This window comes from Polychytrium aggregatum (assembly GCF_025602895.1).
Source record: "Polychytrium aggregatum strain JEL109 chromosome Unknown BJ171scaffold_15, whole genome shotgun sequence".
Lineage (NCBI taxonomy): Eukaryota > Fungi > Chytridiomycota > Chytridiomycetes > Polychytriales > Polychytrium > Polychytrium aggregatum.
The window spans coordinates 709,856-723,888 of record NW_026516217.1 but is presented as its reverse complement, the minus strand read 5'-3'; the positions used below and the strand labels follow the sequence as shown (position 1 = coordinate 723,888).

General features: G+C 56.3%; 5 protein-coding genes across 5 annotated transcripts; 3 read left to right on the top strand and 2 right to left on the bottom strand.

Moving 5' to 3' along the window:
- Positions 1-156: 156 nt before the first annotated feature.
- Positions 157-1,418, bottom strand: BJ171DRAFT_423211 (kinase-like domain-containing protein; the record flags this gene model as incomplete). Its single annotated transcript, XM_053107587.1, has 5 exons — positions 157-297; positions 400-585; positions 737-891; positions 987-1,098; positions 1,191-1,418. 5 exons carry the CDS (start codon positions 1,416-1,418, stop codon positions 157-159), a joined length of 822 nt encoding a protein of 273 aa, XP_052967511.1.
- Positions 1,419-2,207: 789 nt separating this feature from the next.
- BJ171DRAFT_73455 (uncharacterized protein) lies at positions 2,208-9,185 on the top strand. The gene is made up of 25 exons (XM_053115866.1): positions 2,208-2,335; positions 2,446-2,592; positions 2,703-2,805; positions 2,937-3,352; positions 3,433-3,627; positions 3,865-3,986; positions 4,088-4,193; positions 4,323-4,530; positions 4,610-4,743; positions 4,810-5,003; positions 5,144-5,239; positions 5,316-5,409; positions 5,494-5,575; positions 5,701-5,937; positions 6,018-6,113; positions 6,236-6,394; positions 6,478-6,652; positions 6,790-6,874; positions 6,968-7,108; positions 7,208-7,366; positions 7,470-7,747; positions 7,889-8,081; positions 8,203-8,387; positions 8,552-8,663; positions 8,743-9,185. Exons 1-25 carry the CDS (start codon positions 2,297-2,299, stop codon positions 9,151-9,153), a joined length of 4,167 nt encoding a protein of 1,388 aa, XP_052967510.1. The 5' UTR covers positions 2,208-2,296; the 3' UTR covers positions 9,154-9,185.
- A 580-nt stretch (positions 9,186-9,765) lies between these two features.
- Positions 9,766-10,648, top strand: BJ171DRAFT_423300 (Alpha/beta knot methyltransferase; the record flags this gene model as incomplete). The annotated part of the gene is made up of 5 exons (XM_053107591.1): positions 9,766-9,891; positions 10,002-10,067; positions 10,157-10,292; positions 10,403-10,484; positions 10,579-10,648. The coding sequence occupies 5 exons, from the start codon at positions 9,766-9,768 to the stop codon at positions 10,646-10,648; spliced, it is 480 nt and encodes a 159-aa protein (XP_052967509.1).
- A 132-nt stretch (positions 10,649-10,780) lies between these two features.
- On the top strand, positions 10,781-11,824 carry BJ171DRAFT_502077 (HAD-like domain-containing protein). The gene has a single exon (XM_053110748.1). It carries the CDS (start codon positions 11,024-11,026, stop codon positions 11,750-11,752), a length of 729 nt encoding a protein of 242 aa, XP_052967508.1. The 5' UTR covers positions 10,781-11,023; the 3' UTR covers positions 11,753-11,824.
- Positions 11,825-13,567, bottom strand: BJ171DRAFT_598531 (uncharacterized protein). The gene is made up of 2 exons (XM_053114847.1): positions 13,270-13,567; positions 11,825-13,070 (listed from the first exon to the last, which is right to left on the bottom strand). Exons 1-2 carry the CDS (start codon positions 13,488-13,490, stop codon positions 12,143-12,145), a joined length of 1,149 nt encoding a protein of 382 aa, XP_052967507.1. The 5' UTR covers positions 13,491-13,567; the 3' UTR covers positions 11,825-12,142.
- Positions 13,568-14,033: the final 466 nt, after the last annotated feature.

Here is a 14,033-nt window from a genome sequence, read left to right as displayed (position 1 = left end):
CCGATGCGAATCCGACGCTCTGGTATCGATGATCTGAGGAGGCCAATGTGGCACATCAAATGTGGAGCGTCCGTGTCGCAACTCGTTCATATAAAGCTCACAAACAGACGGCCCCGATCGTATGCCGAGCATCTTTCCAGCGATGTTGAAACAGGCTTACGTCGGATCATATATCGTTGCTGTTTCTTTGTTGGCTTCCGTCCACGACCGATGACGGATCAAAAGCTCTTGCAGTATCGAAGTGGGCTTGGCGGTCTTGACGAACAGTCTGTTAAACAAATCCTCGGCCGACAGCCGCTGGATTCATGGACATTACTTAGGTGAGCTGAGGTGGCCAAGGCACGACAAACCACACGCACGAGAAAGACCACTCAAACGAAAGCAGGACGATCGAGTTACATCGTCGGGGTTCTGCTGCAAACAACAGGAGATGAATTCGCGAATTGCCTGCGTGAAACGATCTTCGAGTTTGGGGGGATTGGACCGCGGGATATGGAAGATGGCTCTGCGCGGGTCCAGGTCGGAGAACGGAGGGTTGCCGGTTGCGAGCTCGATGATGGTGATGCCCAGAGACCAGATGTCGGCCTTGTCCGAGCGAGGGATTGAGGATTAGCATGATTAGCTGTTCACTCCTATGGCCGACCTGTCGTTGTGACTGACGGCATCGCAACTGCCTTTCGCTTGCGCCGGCGATCCATGTGTGCGTGCTACCAGAGCTCCTGTTGGCCCCCCATACCTTGTAGCCATAGGCGCTGTGGATAATGATTTCCGGCGCCATCCAGTAGGGCGTCCCGACGAACGAGTAGCGTTTCTGCGCTTTGCTCATTTGGCCGGCCACACCAAAGTCGCAAAGCTTGACAGACCCGTTGTCGGTGAGGAGGATGTTGGCGGCTGCGGTTTCGGTCGTCGTCCCGATGAGTGGGGGGAGCTATGCGGCTGCAACATAGCCCAGCCAGAACATGCATCGACCATGTCATGGTACCTACCCTTAATATCGCGGTGGATGATATGGGCGTGCTTGTGCAGATAGATAAGGGCCTGCAGCACTTCGCGGACGATCACGGCAATGTATGGCTCCTCGATGGGCCCGGACTTGAGCTGGTGCAATGAGGAATAGCCGTGAGCATCAGGACCCTGGCTGCAATTCAGCCAACGCTGCAGACAATGGGAGCGGCATGCGGGCAACTCACAATGCTCCTCATTGAGCCGCCACCAGCATAGTCCATGACGACCCACAGCTTGGTACCGTTGAGAAACGAGCCGTGATATCGGGTGATGTACTCCGAGTCGCAGTTGGAAAGCAGGCTGATTTCCTTCCGGACATCCAGGATATCGTCGTCGGCATCGAGGTTCAGCACCTTGATTGCGACAAACAAGTTTGTCTTTTTGTTTCGGCTTTGTAGTCGTACAGATGGCATGCAGAGTGAATGGGCCGCTCCGGCATCCAGGCCAGTGCCGTCAAGCCAGCCGCGAGCAGATGCAAGCCAGGAGCAGGGCCGATTCGGCACATGCAAGCACTCTCGACTACCGCCTGTAGGGTCCTGCGACATGAGCACTCGGAAAAGTGCATGGCCCATGTTCACACTCGAAAGTAACGACGGTGGACAGGATCGATGGGCTGCCCTCTGCCCGATACTATGCTGCTTGGGGCGCCCCGATGGTGACGCCGTTCATGAGGGAGATCGGAGACGGCCCACTTACCCTTTGAAGACCTCGCCAAACGACCCACGGCCTGTAGTTTCATCGGGCATACAAATTGGGAGGCCGTCAGAGGCTGTTGTGCGCCGAGGGGGCTTGCAGAGCTGCTCGACATGGCCAAACGGCCGGCCGGCAACGGGTTGTGGGGTTTCAAAGCAGAAAGAGCCGATGTGAATGAGCCGAGCAGCCGATACGCACCAACTCTTTCGAGCTTCTCGTACAGATCCTCAGGCTTCACGGCATCCATGTCGTTGATTTGCGCCGCTTGCTGAATCTATGCGCGGGTGTGTCCGGCGCCGCCCCTGCGTCTGCGTCTGGGGCTCTCTGGAGAAGGACGCAGCGAGACGGAAATCGGGCGAGGACCCACGGTTCCAGGACGGGGCAGGCTGATGGACAGGCCCGCCTGTTGGTCCGTTCTGTGCGTGCACGGGGGCGCCCTGGCCCAAAAAAAAAAAAAAAAGTCCATCCACCCGGCGGGCGCCTGCTTGGCTGTCGAGATCGCCGGGTCGCCTGGATTGCCTGGGACATCACGATTGTCACGATCCTCTGCTCTGAGAAAATCGACAGCACCAATAGCATCGCTTCTCGACTCCGGCCCATGTCTGAGACTGATCTGATATACGGCTCGATCCTGAAGGTATTCCTCCCGCCCGAAAGCTTCGTGGTGCACGGCCACAACAGTCACATCAAGCGCATAGTTTAATACGGATGGGCCGCTGATGCTCTCGATTTGGCTTCTGTTGCAAGGCCTCGGGGCCCGAGCCGTTCCTCGATATCGTGGCCAACCTCAAGCGGGAGAGCGAATGCGTGTCCGATCCAACTCAGCAACTTGCTCGCATAAAGTCCTATCTCTCTGCGGTCAAAATTGCTGCGGGATGTGCCTCCATCAGAGAGGTATGTGCCGGAGTATTGCGCCACACAGGCCTCGCCGTAATACTGTTCCTGGAACGATCGAGGGCATGACGCCTTGAGCTAACAACTGACGGGATGACATTCATATCTAGAGAGCACTGCAGAGCTTTTACACAGCTGCGGTTCAACGATACCTATCCGAGCAGGCGCAGCAGGAGCCCGACGTTTGCAAGCAGGACATGGCCTGTCGCTGCGGTAAGCGGATCTCGCCAATTCTGCGGCGCTACCGATCGTAACGACAGGAGCACAGACGTAGCGACATGAAATGGGCTGTCATCGCACTTCGGCTCACATCGGCGGGTCCCTTGACGGTCGCTCAATTGCAGTCGTCGATACCGCGGTGGAGATCAGCCTAGGAAACGCCGAGTTTTTTTCGAGAATCACCGCGGACGCTCTCCATGGGATCAGCGAGTTCATTGGTAGCGCCAAACCCTACAAGAACTACTACTGTGTCTTCAAGTCGCATACCGATTCCGATAACATGATCCGCAGCAGCACGCACTCGAGCGAGAACAGCTTGGCCGTCGTCTGGGGACTCGAGTACTTCTTGCGGGTCTTCCGAAGAAGCACCCATCTGGATTCCATTGAAGAAGAGGTCCTGGACTCGATTTTCAGCTCGATTCTGAGGCTGTGGGGATGCGGCGACCCGGTTATTCGGGCCAAGGTCGGAAACGAGCAGGTTCCTGCGATGTTCGCTTGGAACACCTCACAGGGCTCTGCCAAACACCCAGATTGGTGCCAGGTACGCAGTCCTGCAGATACCAACAGCCAAGGGAGAGGTACTCTCCCGATACAGCTGACTCATTCTCATCACATATGCAGGCTATCTGGACCCGAGTACTGACGATCCATGAAGAGCTTGGCTCAGAGCATGTTTTGTACAAGGAGGCGCCCGGCGCACTGTGTCGCCTGTTTGATTATTTCTTCGGGCTGGAGGAACGCAATGGGCGGCTCCAGCTCGTGCGGCATGCAGACCTTGATCTGCGCAAAGAACCTGCGCTCTTTCAGATCATTCAGGTACACGATCCTCAAAGCGATCGCGCTCGACAGATCGATAGTAGTCGTGGTCCCATCAATCTGAATCAGCAGGCTTGGGCGAGGCGGATGACCATTCGTTGCACATGTCGACTTTGAGCTGGTTGTATTGGGCGTATTCGGAGAGACATGCCTCCTAATGAGCAATTTCAATGCCGCTCATCCTACCGCTAAAGTCGATGATGTACGGCTGCTGAACTCCCCTCTTTCCACTTCCAGACATCGCTCGAGGGCTCGGACAATGTTGCCATGAAATACTCTTTGTTTTTGCTGAAACGGGTCGTCGACTTTTCAAAACAGTTTCACAGCAAGCTTTCCCAAAATGACCGTCCCTGGACTCGGTGCGTGCTTGCTCAGATAGCCCAGCTGATTTGGATCCGAGGCAGCTTCAGCATATCACGGCGCTGACTCTGGACGCTATACGTCTTGGCCTCCCCCCCAGATACTTCCAATGGAGCAGCGCAGATACAAAGACGTATTCGGCAATGTGGGACGAGTTCTTTTTGCTTTTCGACACCATGCAAGAGTCCTATCCACACCTCGTGGTGGTAAGCCCCCCGTACGAGATCAACCCGCCTTGATGATACAACTCCAACAAACCCTGTGCTTGTTGGATTGATCCATGGCGCAAGGCAACATCGACTCATCCCGTGTAATCTTTCTCGTAACCTTTGCAGCCCATCCTTCCCAAGCTCTCTGCGTTCATGCAGCCCAAGGAAAGCCGAGGATCGACTCTCAAGATTGATGTATCCTGGTGGTGCCTCCTATTTGAGCGGGGCTGCCAGAACTTTACACTGGTCATTCGAAAAAAGGTCATCGAATACATCCTGTCTTTGGAAGACAGTCTGACCCTCCTTCTGGGCCAGCAGTGGAAGTTTCTCACAGGTAGAGTTTCGGCAACCCCGTCCGCCGCAATTGGTCGCTATCATGCACATCTGCGCTGACAGGACACTGTCATACACAGACTTTTTCCATAAGCACATCGACGTCACCATGTTCTACACCATTCCGGGCTTGGGTCTGTTCATATCGCCCATGGGAGAGAAGCTCAAGGAGTTCATTGGACGCCTCCTGAGCGGGTATTCGGTCAGCGATCAGGTAAGGCCGGATCGCGAGTCGGTCCGCCGTATTGTGATCAGCCGCTGATACGTGATGTGTTTCCAGGGCCGGCTCCTCTCCATGGCCATCGCCAACCTTCCTCGATTCAACTGCCCGTTTGCTGCGCTGTTTATATTGCAAGGCATCATGGACGCCGTCGAGGCGCATCGGATCTCGGAAATGTGCCGTCCATGGGCTACAAAGGATCTCCAGCTTCTCATGAATGTTCTGGATAGCGAAAAGGCCAGCAACGTCTGGAGGTTGGTCGTCATCGCAACATATGAGGCGCTCTTTGATGCGTGATGCGCAATCAATCAGACAGCATTGTATACTGATGAAATTACCACTCGTGCTCCTCCCATGCTCTGCTCGGGCTGCATCGTTGTTTGCTGGTGTCCAGTAAACTCAACTCGCGCAAATACCTTCGTCGCCTTGAGATAGCAGCTATAGCTCGGCTAACCGACTCGACCCAGACAACCTACGAGCATCTCGCGAGGTGATTCGACTTGACGACGTTGCACCATCTCCCACTGTCGTTTTGCTTGGGTAACTCACATATCACTGCTTCGCAGAGTCATTTCGAGCGTGATGAACGAAGATGCCGTCGGGTTTAGTTCCCCAGAGTTCTTGTCCATCAAAGCGTGGCTTCACTCGATCGATGCATCAGTAAGAACCAGCCGGCTCCCTTGAAGTGTGCCTGTGATGCATGTGCGGATAGCTAATGGTGCTTGCCGATCCAATATCACAAAGAACCAAGAGCAGGGTACATGGCTCATTCAGGGGCTCTGTAGCAGTGTGCGATCGTTTTTGTCATTGCAAAGCAACGCGGATGGTAGGTTGTTGGTCCACATCATATTGCGTGATCTTGCGCGCTGGTTCTGGGTTACGGCTATGGCGCCCAGCACTCGTGTTGTCTAATCCTTTGATCCTGCCATACTGTTTGCTGTTGAATCCCAGTGCCTTCTCAAGAAAACATCCAGGAAATGGCCTGCCGAATCAGTCGCATGATTGTGTTCTTGGTAGATGGCAGTGCCATGCAAGAGTCTGCCGCGGCGATTCGGCATGTGCTTGACCCACTGCTTCTCGGACTATCGACGCTGCACCACCCTTATACACCCCGAATTGCTCGGCACCAACGCATCATCCTTATGGAGGAGGTCTGCAAGGGTCTCGAGGGTCTTCAGGTCGGATTTCGTAAGTAGCCAGTCGCGATGCACAACACCATGTACCGGCGCGCAGTACCACACGACTATTCTCACAGCCGAGCCCTTCAGCAATCTTCTTGCTCTTTGAAACCTTTCACGAGGTCCTCCAATCCGCTACGGTGTACTTCGAGGCCGAGCTTTGCACGGTAGACGACCAGCACCGAGGTGAGCTCAGGCATTCTGTTGCATTCAGCGCTGATCACGAGTATGCATAATCCCATGCTCCTGTAGTAGGAGTGCTCGGTGAATTGAATCGTGCTCGTGGCCGGCACCCCTTCATCTTCCAGACATGGATATGATCGTAGTGCAAGCGCAATTTTTGAAGCGAATCCTGAGTCTCTCGTGGCTCCAGCCTGGAAGCGACCGATGCGAAGCTGATGCTGCAGGCTATGCCATCAAATGGGTCGCCACTAGCACCAACAATCTCCAGATTCTGGCATGCGAGCGTGAGTATTGCATTTCTTTCGTCACAAGGTGCGATTGGCGAGTGTGTGGGAACATGGGTTCTCATCCATATCGCATCGCCCAGCCCAGACAACGGCTGCAAGACAATGGGCCAAGTACGCGGCTTTGAACCTGTTCACTGTCGCGGCAGATACACTGCTTCGCCATGGGATCAGGCCGGATCTTGCGAGTCTGCCCGACATCCAGTTGTTCTTGACCGAAACCAAGATGATAAAGATCTTTAATGACATCGAGGACCGGTATGTCTGCTTCTGCATTTCTGTATTAAGAGCATGCGGATATATCGTAATTACCCTTGGAACCACTGCGGAATGGCATTGTTGCGTCGCCTTGCAGATGCTGATGGTTGCTTTTGCATTCGCATCCTCCGTCTTAGACAAAAGAATTGGAACAGCATCCAGCAGACCTTTACGGTCGCGCAGTTTGGCGCTGCCCGCGCTCTCGTTGAGCTGCAGATCAAAGTAAGCATCTGCAGGGTGTGTTGATGGCGCCGAGGCGGCTGGGGCGCGGCTGGAGCATGACTGATGCATCTGAACTTCCTCTTGGTTGGACAGTACATGTCCTCTCTGTTGCCTCGTCGTGTTATCGGCCAGTTGATTGACGAGCTGGAGAATGCCACAGAAGTCACGGCACCGACTCTCCTGGAAGTCATTCGACTGTCGATCGATTTGCAGGAAGACAAGAGTGTCGAAGAGGTTAGTGGCAGGGGGGCACATGGCTTGATTTCCAGCTCAAGCATCAAATGCCAATTGATGGAGGGCACTCTCGTTACTGACCGACTGGTGTTGAGTCAGATCGATCACATCGTTTCCTACACAATCGCCATCCTCGAGGAGAACTGGTCAAATTCGCGATTTTTCTTGGCATTGCTCGACCAGCTGTTGCAATTGCTTTTCTCACCCAGTGTGCTGAACGACAAGCGTCTCTATGGAGAGGGCAACCCCGTCAAGAAGGTAGGGTAGGGTGGTTGAGACACGATTCTTGTTGCTACGATCTATAGATCGTCCCACGATATCACCGAATTGATCAGGCTTTCTCTTGCGGTCGCATATGCAGGTTGTTCGCGTGCTACTGCAATGGAGCGAGATTCGACAAGGCATCGCCCCAAAGTTTTCGACACTGCTGTATCACCAGCTACTACGGTCGATCGAGCAGTCGCGGCGGTCTGGTGCCAAACTCTGTTTGCTCGAGGAGCTTTTGGGTGAGGTGTTGGACCTACTTCTCTATGGACCTGCAAGAGACAAGGACAAAGATGAGCACAAACTGGATGCAGCCATCGCCCTCAAGCTGAACCAAGAAACGCACGCCAAGGAGGAGCTGGACGAGATGAGCGGGTAGAGCACGCCTGTCAACTGCTATTCATTTTGTCTGCCAAGAACAGTCGGTGCCGATCTGCTGCAACGCGCTCTCCCTTGTGAGGAGCGAGTCTGCATCGTTTCTGATCACATCCGTGACTGCTATTCCAAATTGGTCAGGACGGCTGGTTGGAACTTTTCGCTCAACGACTACATTGTCCGTGTCGAGATGAATGACTTGTTGTCGCGCCTGGACCGCAGCAACCCACATGAGGCCCAAGTGGCTCTGAAGCTCCTCCGGGCACTGCTGGAGCGACATGTCTGTGGGGAGTTTGAAGCCAGGCACATGGACACTTTCAACCACAAGAAGCAGGTGGGCAACGCGGCTTGAGATCAAGCCTGCAGATGTGATGCATGGCCAGACGATTGATCGCAGCTTCGACAACCCCATTCGATGATGCCCAACTGATGCGACTCCATCTCACGATCTGTAGGTCCGCCTGTGGACTGCTGTGCACGTTATCCTGCATTTTGTGGAAGAGAGCGAGGCCCCGGGGTATATGGGGCTGCTTCTGAAATGCATGGAGAGAGAGCACATTGTGTCGACCCGTTTCTACATCGAGTGGGCGGTGATGCGCATCGCCATCGCCTATCCGTCGACCATGGAGCAAGCCTGGACGTAAGTGTTTGTGTCTACACCCTCCCCCCATCTTCCGGCGAGACTGGCGCTATATCCACGAGCACTTGTCCACCAACCCGTCGGTCTCCTCTTGTGCCTCCTTCGCGGAGCTAGTTTGAAGCTGCGAGGCCGGCTTATGGATCTAACCTCTGATGCGGAACCAGCATGCTCGCCAATGTATCCGCTCGGGCCCAACTGGTGAGCTCTCTCCTCACCGTTGCTGTCCATGTCGGCGATCACCTGGACCCGGCCTTCCAGAGGAGCTATTTCGAAAAGGTCAGTATTGACTGCAGCTATCCCACGCATCCGAAACCCTCATGCTGATGAGGGTCTGCTGCTCGTACCGCTATTTCAGATATTTGTGCTTGCATCGCCATGGACGACCAGCCACCACTTTACGATTCGGCTGTTCAGCCAGTATGCCCTCTTCCGGGCGTGGTCGTATTGCTCGTCGCACGAGCATCTCCGTGAAGTCGTCGAAGGACAGATGTTTGGGACGCACATGGCAAAGTTCATTACCGACAACGCCGACTGTATCAAGTACCGCGAGAAGTGCGACAAGTCGTATATCTTGGGAGGCGGGTTCGACCCGCTCAAGGACGTTACGCTCGAGTTTATCTTCCGGGGATCAATGATTGTGCAGGACATTGTCGAGGAGGAGCGAGTCGCTGCGGTGGGTACAGTAAGCAGGCATTCTATCAGCGAGGGACATGGATGGTGTGTCTCGACTGGATACCCACAGCTGTGTCTGCATCAACTTTGGTGAACTAGCGATCGCCGCACGGCGCTTTTCATCGCCGCTGCTTTCGGATACATAGAGCTCTAGGCGTGTTGGGTCGGATGCCGGTTTTGAGGTCGTATTCATTGCTGATTCGACCCTCGTCCCTGTCATCAACGCCAACACCTCGGGGCCGAACGACTTTAATGCATCAGCTCGCCTTCGCGCGCGTCAACCCAGCCGATGGCCGCTCACTTCCGCTGGCTTCTCCCGGGTTCGCTCGGGAGAGGTGGAATCAAGACCTAGCTGCAATGTGAGTAGCATGACTCGATCCGACTGGGGAAGTTCTGTGGAATGACAAGCTAAAATGCATTCACACTACCTCGCCAGCTACGGTGAGGCATATGAGAACAAACGCCGATCCGATGGCCATGCTGACGACAGTGTAGCCGAGATCGACGGCCCTATCCAAAGAAAGATTGTTCCATGGGAAGCAATGATGGAGACCGACATCGACTTGTCTAGAGAGCGAGAAGATCGACAAAAGGTTGGCCATGATGCACAGTTTGGGCCGGAAGGAGGCCTCTGTTCCCACATGCGCGAGTCATTTGGCGTGAGCAGGATGGACCCGAAAGCGCTGACATGAGCAATGTCCCCGCAATGCAGAAGATCCGCCATCCGTTGATTGTGGTTGCCAGCTTGATCTCCAAAGCGCCCAACTTGGGTGGACTGTGCAGAACCTGTGAGATTTTCAATGCAGAGTTGCTGGTCGTTGACAACTTGAAGGTAAGCTACGCAGCCAATGCACCGAGGATCAGACCACGGTTCTCCCAGGGCGACGACCGGATTGCGACTGTGTCGCGGCTGAGCAACGATCCGCTTGTGTCGACGCTCAGATCAAGGACGACCCAATATTCCAAGGACTGGCGGTGACGGCCGACCGATGGATGCCGATGCTCGAGGTATGTGTTGCCGCTGAAAAGCGTCCCGCAAGTGATCGTCGCCGGAATAGGCAGGAATCTTACTCGCACTGTTGGCTCGCCCGACCCAGGTCAAGGAAAGTGGCCTGACGGAGTATCTGCTCAAGAAGAAGGAGGAGGGCTACTCGCTGCTTGGCATCGAGCAAGCCACCAACAGCGTCTCAATCGAGCGTTTCGCCTTTCCCAAAAAGAGTGTTCTGGTTCTCGGTAAGAACAGCACAACGCCCCGGACCATTGCCATCGCCATTTGGGATGATGACCTTGTGCCAGAGAACGTCGCAACTGATGCTTTTCGATTTGGGTGCGCATCCACGCAGGTAAGGAGCGGCAAGGCATTACACCAAACCTTCTCCCCCTTCTCGACCACATTCTGGAGATCCCGCAGTATGGAGTGATTAGGTATGAGCGAGACTCTGACGCTGTCTGAGTGCAGAGGCGCTCTGGGCTGTTATCAGTCCCCGCTCCTAACGCTTGTCGTATCTGTCCGGTCCAGATCGCTCAATGTCCACGTCAGCGGCGCTCTGATTGTGTGGGAGTACACCAAGCAAATTGCACTGGGCTAGCCAAGGGTCGCTGGGTACTCAGGGAGGGGAGGGGGAGGGGAAGGAGGGTTGGAAGAGAGTCGGTGCTGCCGCAAGTACTCAGAAGTACAAGTGCTCTCGGGTGAGCGAATATACATCTCATTCGATCGGCATGCCGAAGCCTGGGTGCCTCCAATCATCTGCCTCGCATGGGCTCGTCACGGCCATGCTGTGCTGCACAGAGCTGCATCTGCTGGAGGACGAACGAGCGGGCCATGGCGGCCATGGCAGCCATTTGCTTGGACCGCTTTCTGCGCTCGCTGTGGTGTGCGGATTGCTGTCGCCGTCTCGATCCGGCGTCGCTGTCGGATCATCCCCGGGCTCCTTTGCTCATCGTCATCTGGCCGGAACAGCACCATGGTCATCCGCAACGTGATCTTCGACCTCGGCGGGGTCATCCTCAACCTCGACTACAACCTGACATCCAAAGCCTTCAAGGACAGCTTTGGCATCGACGACTTCAACCAAATATTCTCGCAGCACCGACAGTCCGGGTTCATGAACGCCTTTGAGCGGGGCCAGCACAACATCGGCTCGGAGGACGGCCAAACCATCCATGCCTATCTTCGTGCGATCTTTCCGAAGCAGCTGGGATCGGCTTCGGACTCGGCACTCGATGCAGCCTGGAACGCCATGCTGTTGGATATCCCGATGGCCCACATCCGCTTCCTGCAGCGACTCCAAGGACTCGGATATCGCATTTTCTTGCTCTCCAACATCAACGAAGTGCACGAGAAGGAAGTCGACCGTATCATCGAGCGGGACGTCGAGGGCGGCCTCCCGACATGGATCTCGCTCTTTGAGCGCATCTTCTACTCCCACAAGATCGGAATGCGCAAGCCCGACGAGGAGACCTTCCATCACGTCCTGGAAGCATGTCCACTGGGCTCGCTCGCTCCGGAGGAGACCGTATTTTTCGACGACAGCATCCAGCACGTCCAAGGCGCTCGCAAAGTCGGCATCCATGCAGTCCACATCAATGGCGATATTCAGTTGCTAGATGTGCACGACATCATCAAGGATCTTGATGCACGACCGCACCAAGATGCGAGCTCGAATGTCGCGGCAGATGCAGCCCCGCTGTAGGAATCGGTCGGCTGGCCATGGTGTGGATCGGCGCTGCCGCAGCTCCAAGCCCGACCGGATGACTTTGTCAAAATACAGCTTGGTTGCAGCGCAACAATTTTATTCGAGCCTCGGATCGGTCAGGACGCCAACTTGCACTGCTCCAGAGCGCAAACGCCGGTTTGAGCCTGGGGAGGAGATGGAGCCTAGCCGAGGAGGACGGGTGGCCATCGCCGAAGACAGCCAACAAACACGCCGAGACAGATTGGCAGATCAATAGATAGATGGATAGAGGGGTCGGGCAAATCGACGATGTGGCGGATAGAGGAGGCAGAGCGTTGTCGAGAAGCGGTGGCCAAGCGAAAGAGCCGATGGCACTGCAGGCGAGAAAACGCCGGGTCATTCGAGCGCTTATCCGCGGCCGGGCGGGTGGCTGAAGAGCCATTCAATCGCAGCCTCGACATTGCCGTTGGTCCGGGTGAGAGCACGCACATTCTCGGCGGCATCGTAGAAGCCCATCTCCTGCAGCTGGCGGAGCTGGGTCTGGTAGATCTCCTCTGGCGGGCCCTGGGGCTGGGGAGGAGCCGCATTGGCGTTCATGAGCATCTGGAGGAGGGCCGGGTTGAAGGCAGGAGCGAAGGAGCCAGGGGCCGGGGCAGCGGTGCCGGTGGCAGTTGGATCGGCCGCTGGGGTCGCTGCGTTCGGGTTGAAGCCGCCGCCATAGCTGGCGGGATCGGGTATGCCTCCGAGGCCTCCGAGGCCAGGCATGCCGCCAAAGCCACCCATGCCGTTCATGCCGTTCATGCCTCCGAGAGCCATCGTCGCCCGAAGCACGTTCGGATCGCTGATCATTCTGCGGAACTCTTCCGTGTGCATCATCTCCCGCATTTGCGGGGTCATGACCTGGGCAAGCTGGGGGTTCGAGGCGATCATGAGATCCAGGAACTGGGGGTTGGAGAACAGTTGGCCCATGCTGGCCAGGATCGCAGGGTTGGACATCAGGTTGGCCATGAGGTTGGGGTCCATGTTGCCGGGCATGCCGCCTGCATTTCCAGGCAGACCACTTGGGCTGCCGAGGATGCCGCCAAAGCCTCCAGGCATTCCGCCAAACGCGGGCGGCAGGCCCCCAAGTGCAGCAAAGGGATTCGCCGGGGCGGTCGTTGATCCAGCAGGGGCGGTGGCGGCAGGGATGCCGGTGCTTGAAGCCGGAGTGGTCGATGCAGCAGCAGCAGCAGCAGCAGCAGCAGCGGGAACGGGAACGGGGACGGGAGCAGGGGCCGCTGCCGATGCTGGGGTTGCGGGTGCAGCCCGAGGGGCATTGCCACGAACCATGTGGATGCTGCGAGGAAATGAACATCCGAGGCAGACGGTGAGTCGCCGGCTTTCGGCATGCGGTCGCTGAAAGTCACGTACACGATGCGGCGATACAACAATCGGGCAGCGATACTGGCCCAGGGCATATCGACGGCCAGGAGGAGCACGATGATACGCCGAGACGATGCTGAGGCGACAGGCCGACACTGCCCAGAAGCACTCACGTGTGGCCGTCCGCAACCTTGCATTCAGAGAGCGTCTGCTCGTCCTTGAGCACCCGGCCGGCAAAGATCAGACGCAGACTCTCGGCGGGGGTTGGATTGGGCGTGGAGGCCAGCTGCTCAGCGATCTTGGCCTTGAGCTCGGAAACGGCAGCATCCGAGTCGACCGAGACAGGAAACTTGTTGTCGTTGGATGATTTGATGTGGACGGTGATGACGGCCATGGCGGAGCTGCTGCAGCGGCTGTGAATGGATCGGTGGATGAGATCGATGAATGAGATCGGCGACGAGATGGGCGATGGATGTGCTGCAACGGGCAATCGATGATGCGACGCAGGGGATGAGAAATGCAGGGCCGCGAGGACGAGAGCATGGCGAGAGCATGGCGAGAGCATGGCGAGAGCATGGCGAGATGCCCTCGCGGCCGTCTCGGTGCTGTTTCGGTTCTGTTCGTGCTGATCCAGCCGCCCCCAGCACTTGACTTTGATCGCCATGACCTCCCTGGTCGACCGCCTGACGGAAGCCCTGCATCTCGGCCGGCACGCTGCCCTGAACGAGGAAGGCCTCGACGATACCGATGTCTTTGACGACGACTCGGACCACGGTGGCGATGCCGACGAAGACGACGACGACTTTGATTTGAAGACCGTGGCCCTCGTTGTCGCTCCGATCATCCTCCCTGTGCTCTCCCGCATGCTGGGGCGAATGGGTGCGTATCGCGAGCATCGCCGTAAGGCATCGGGGGCGCTGGAAGATGGCATCTTCTG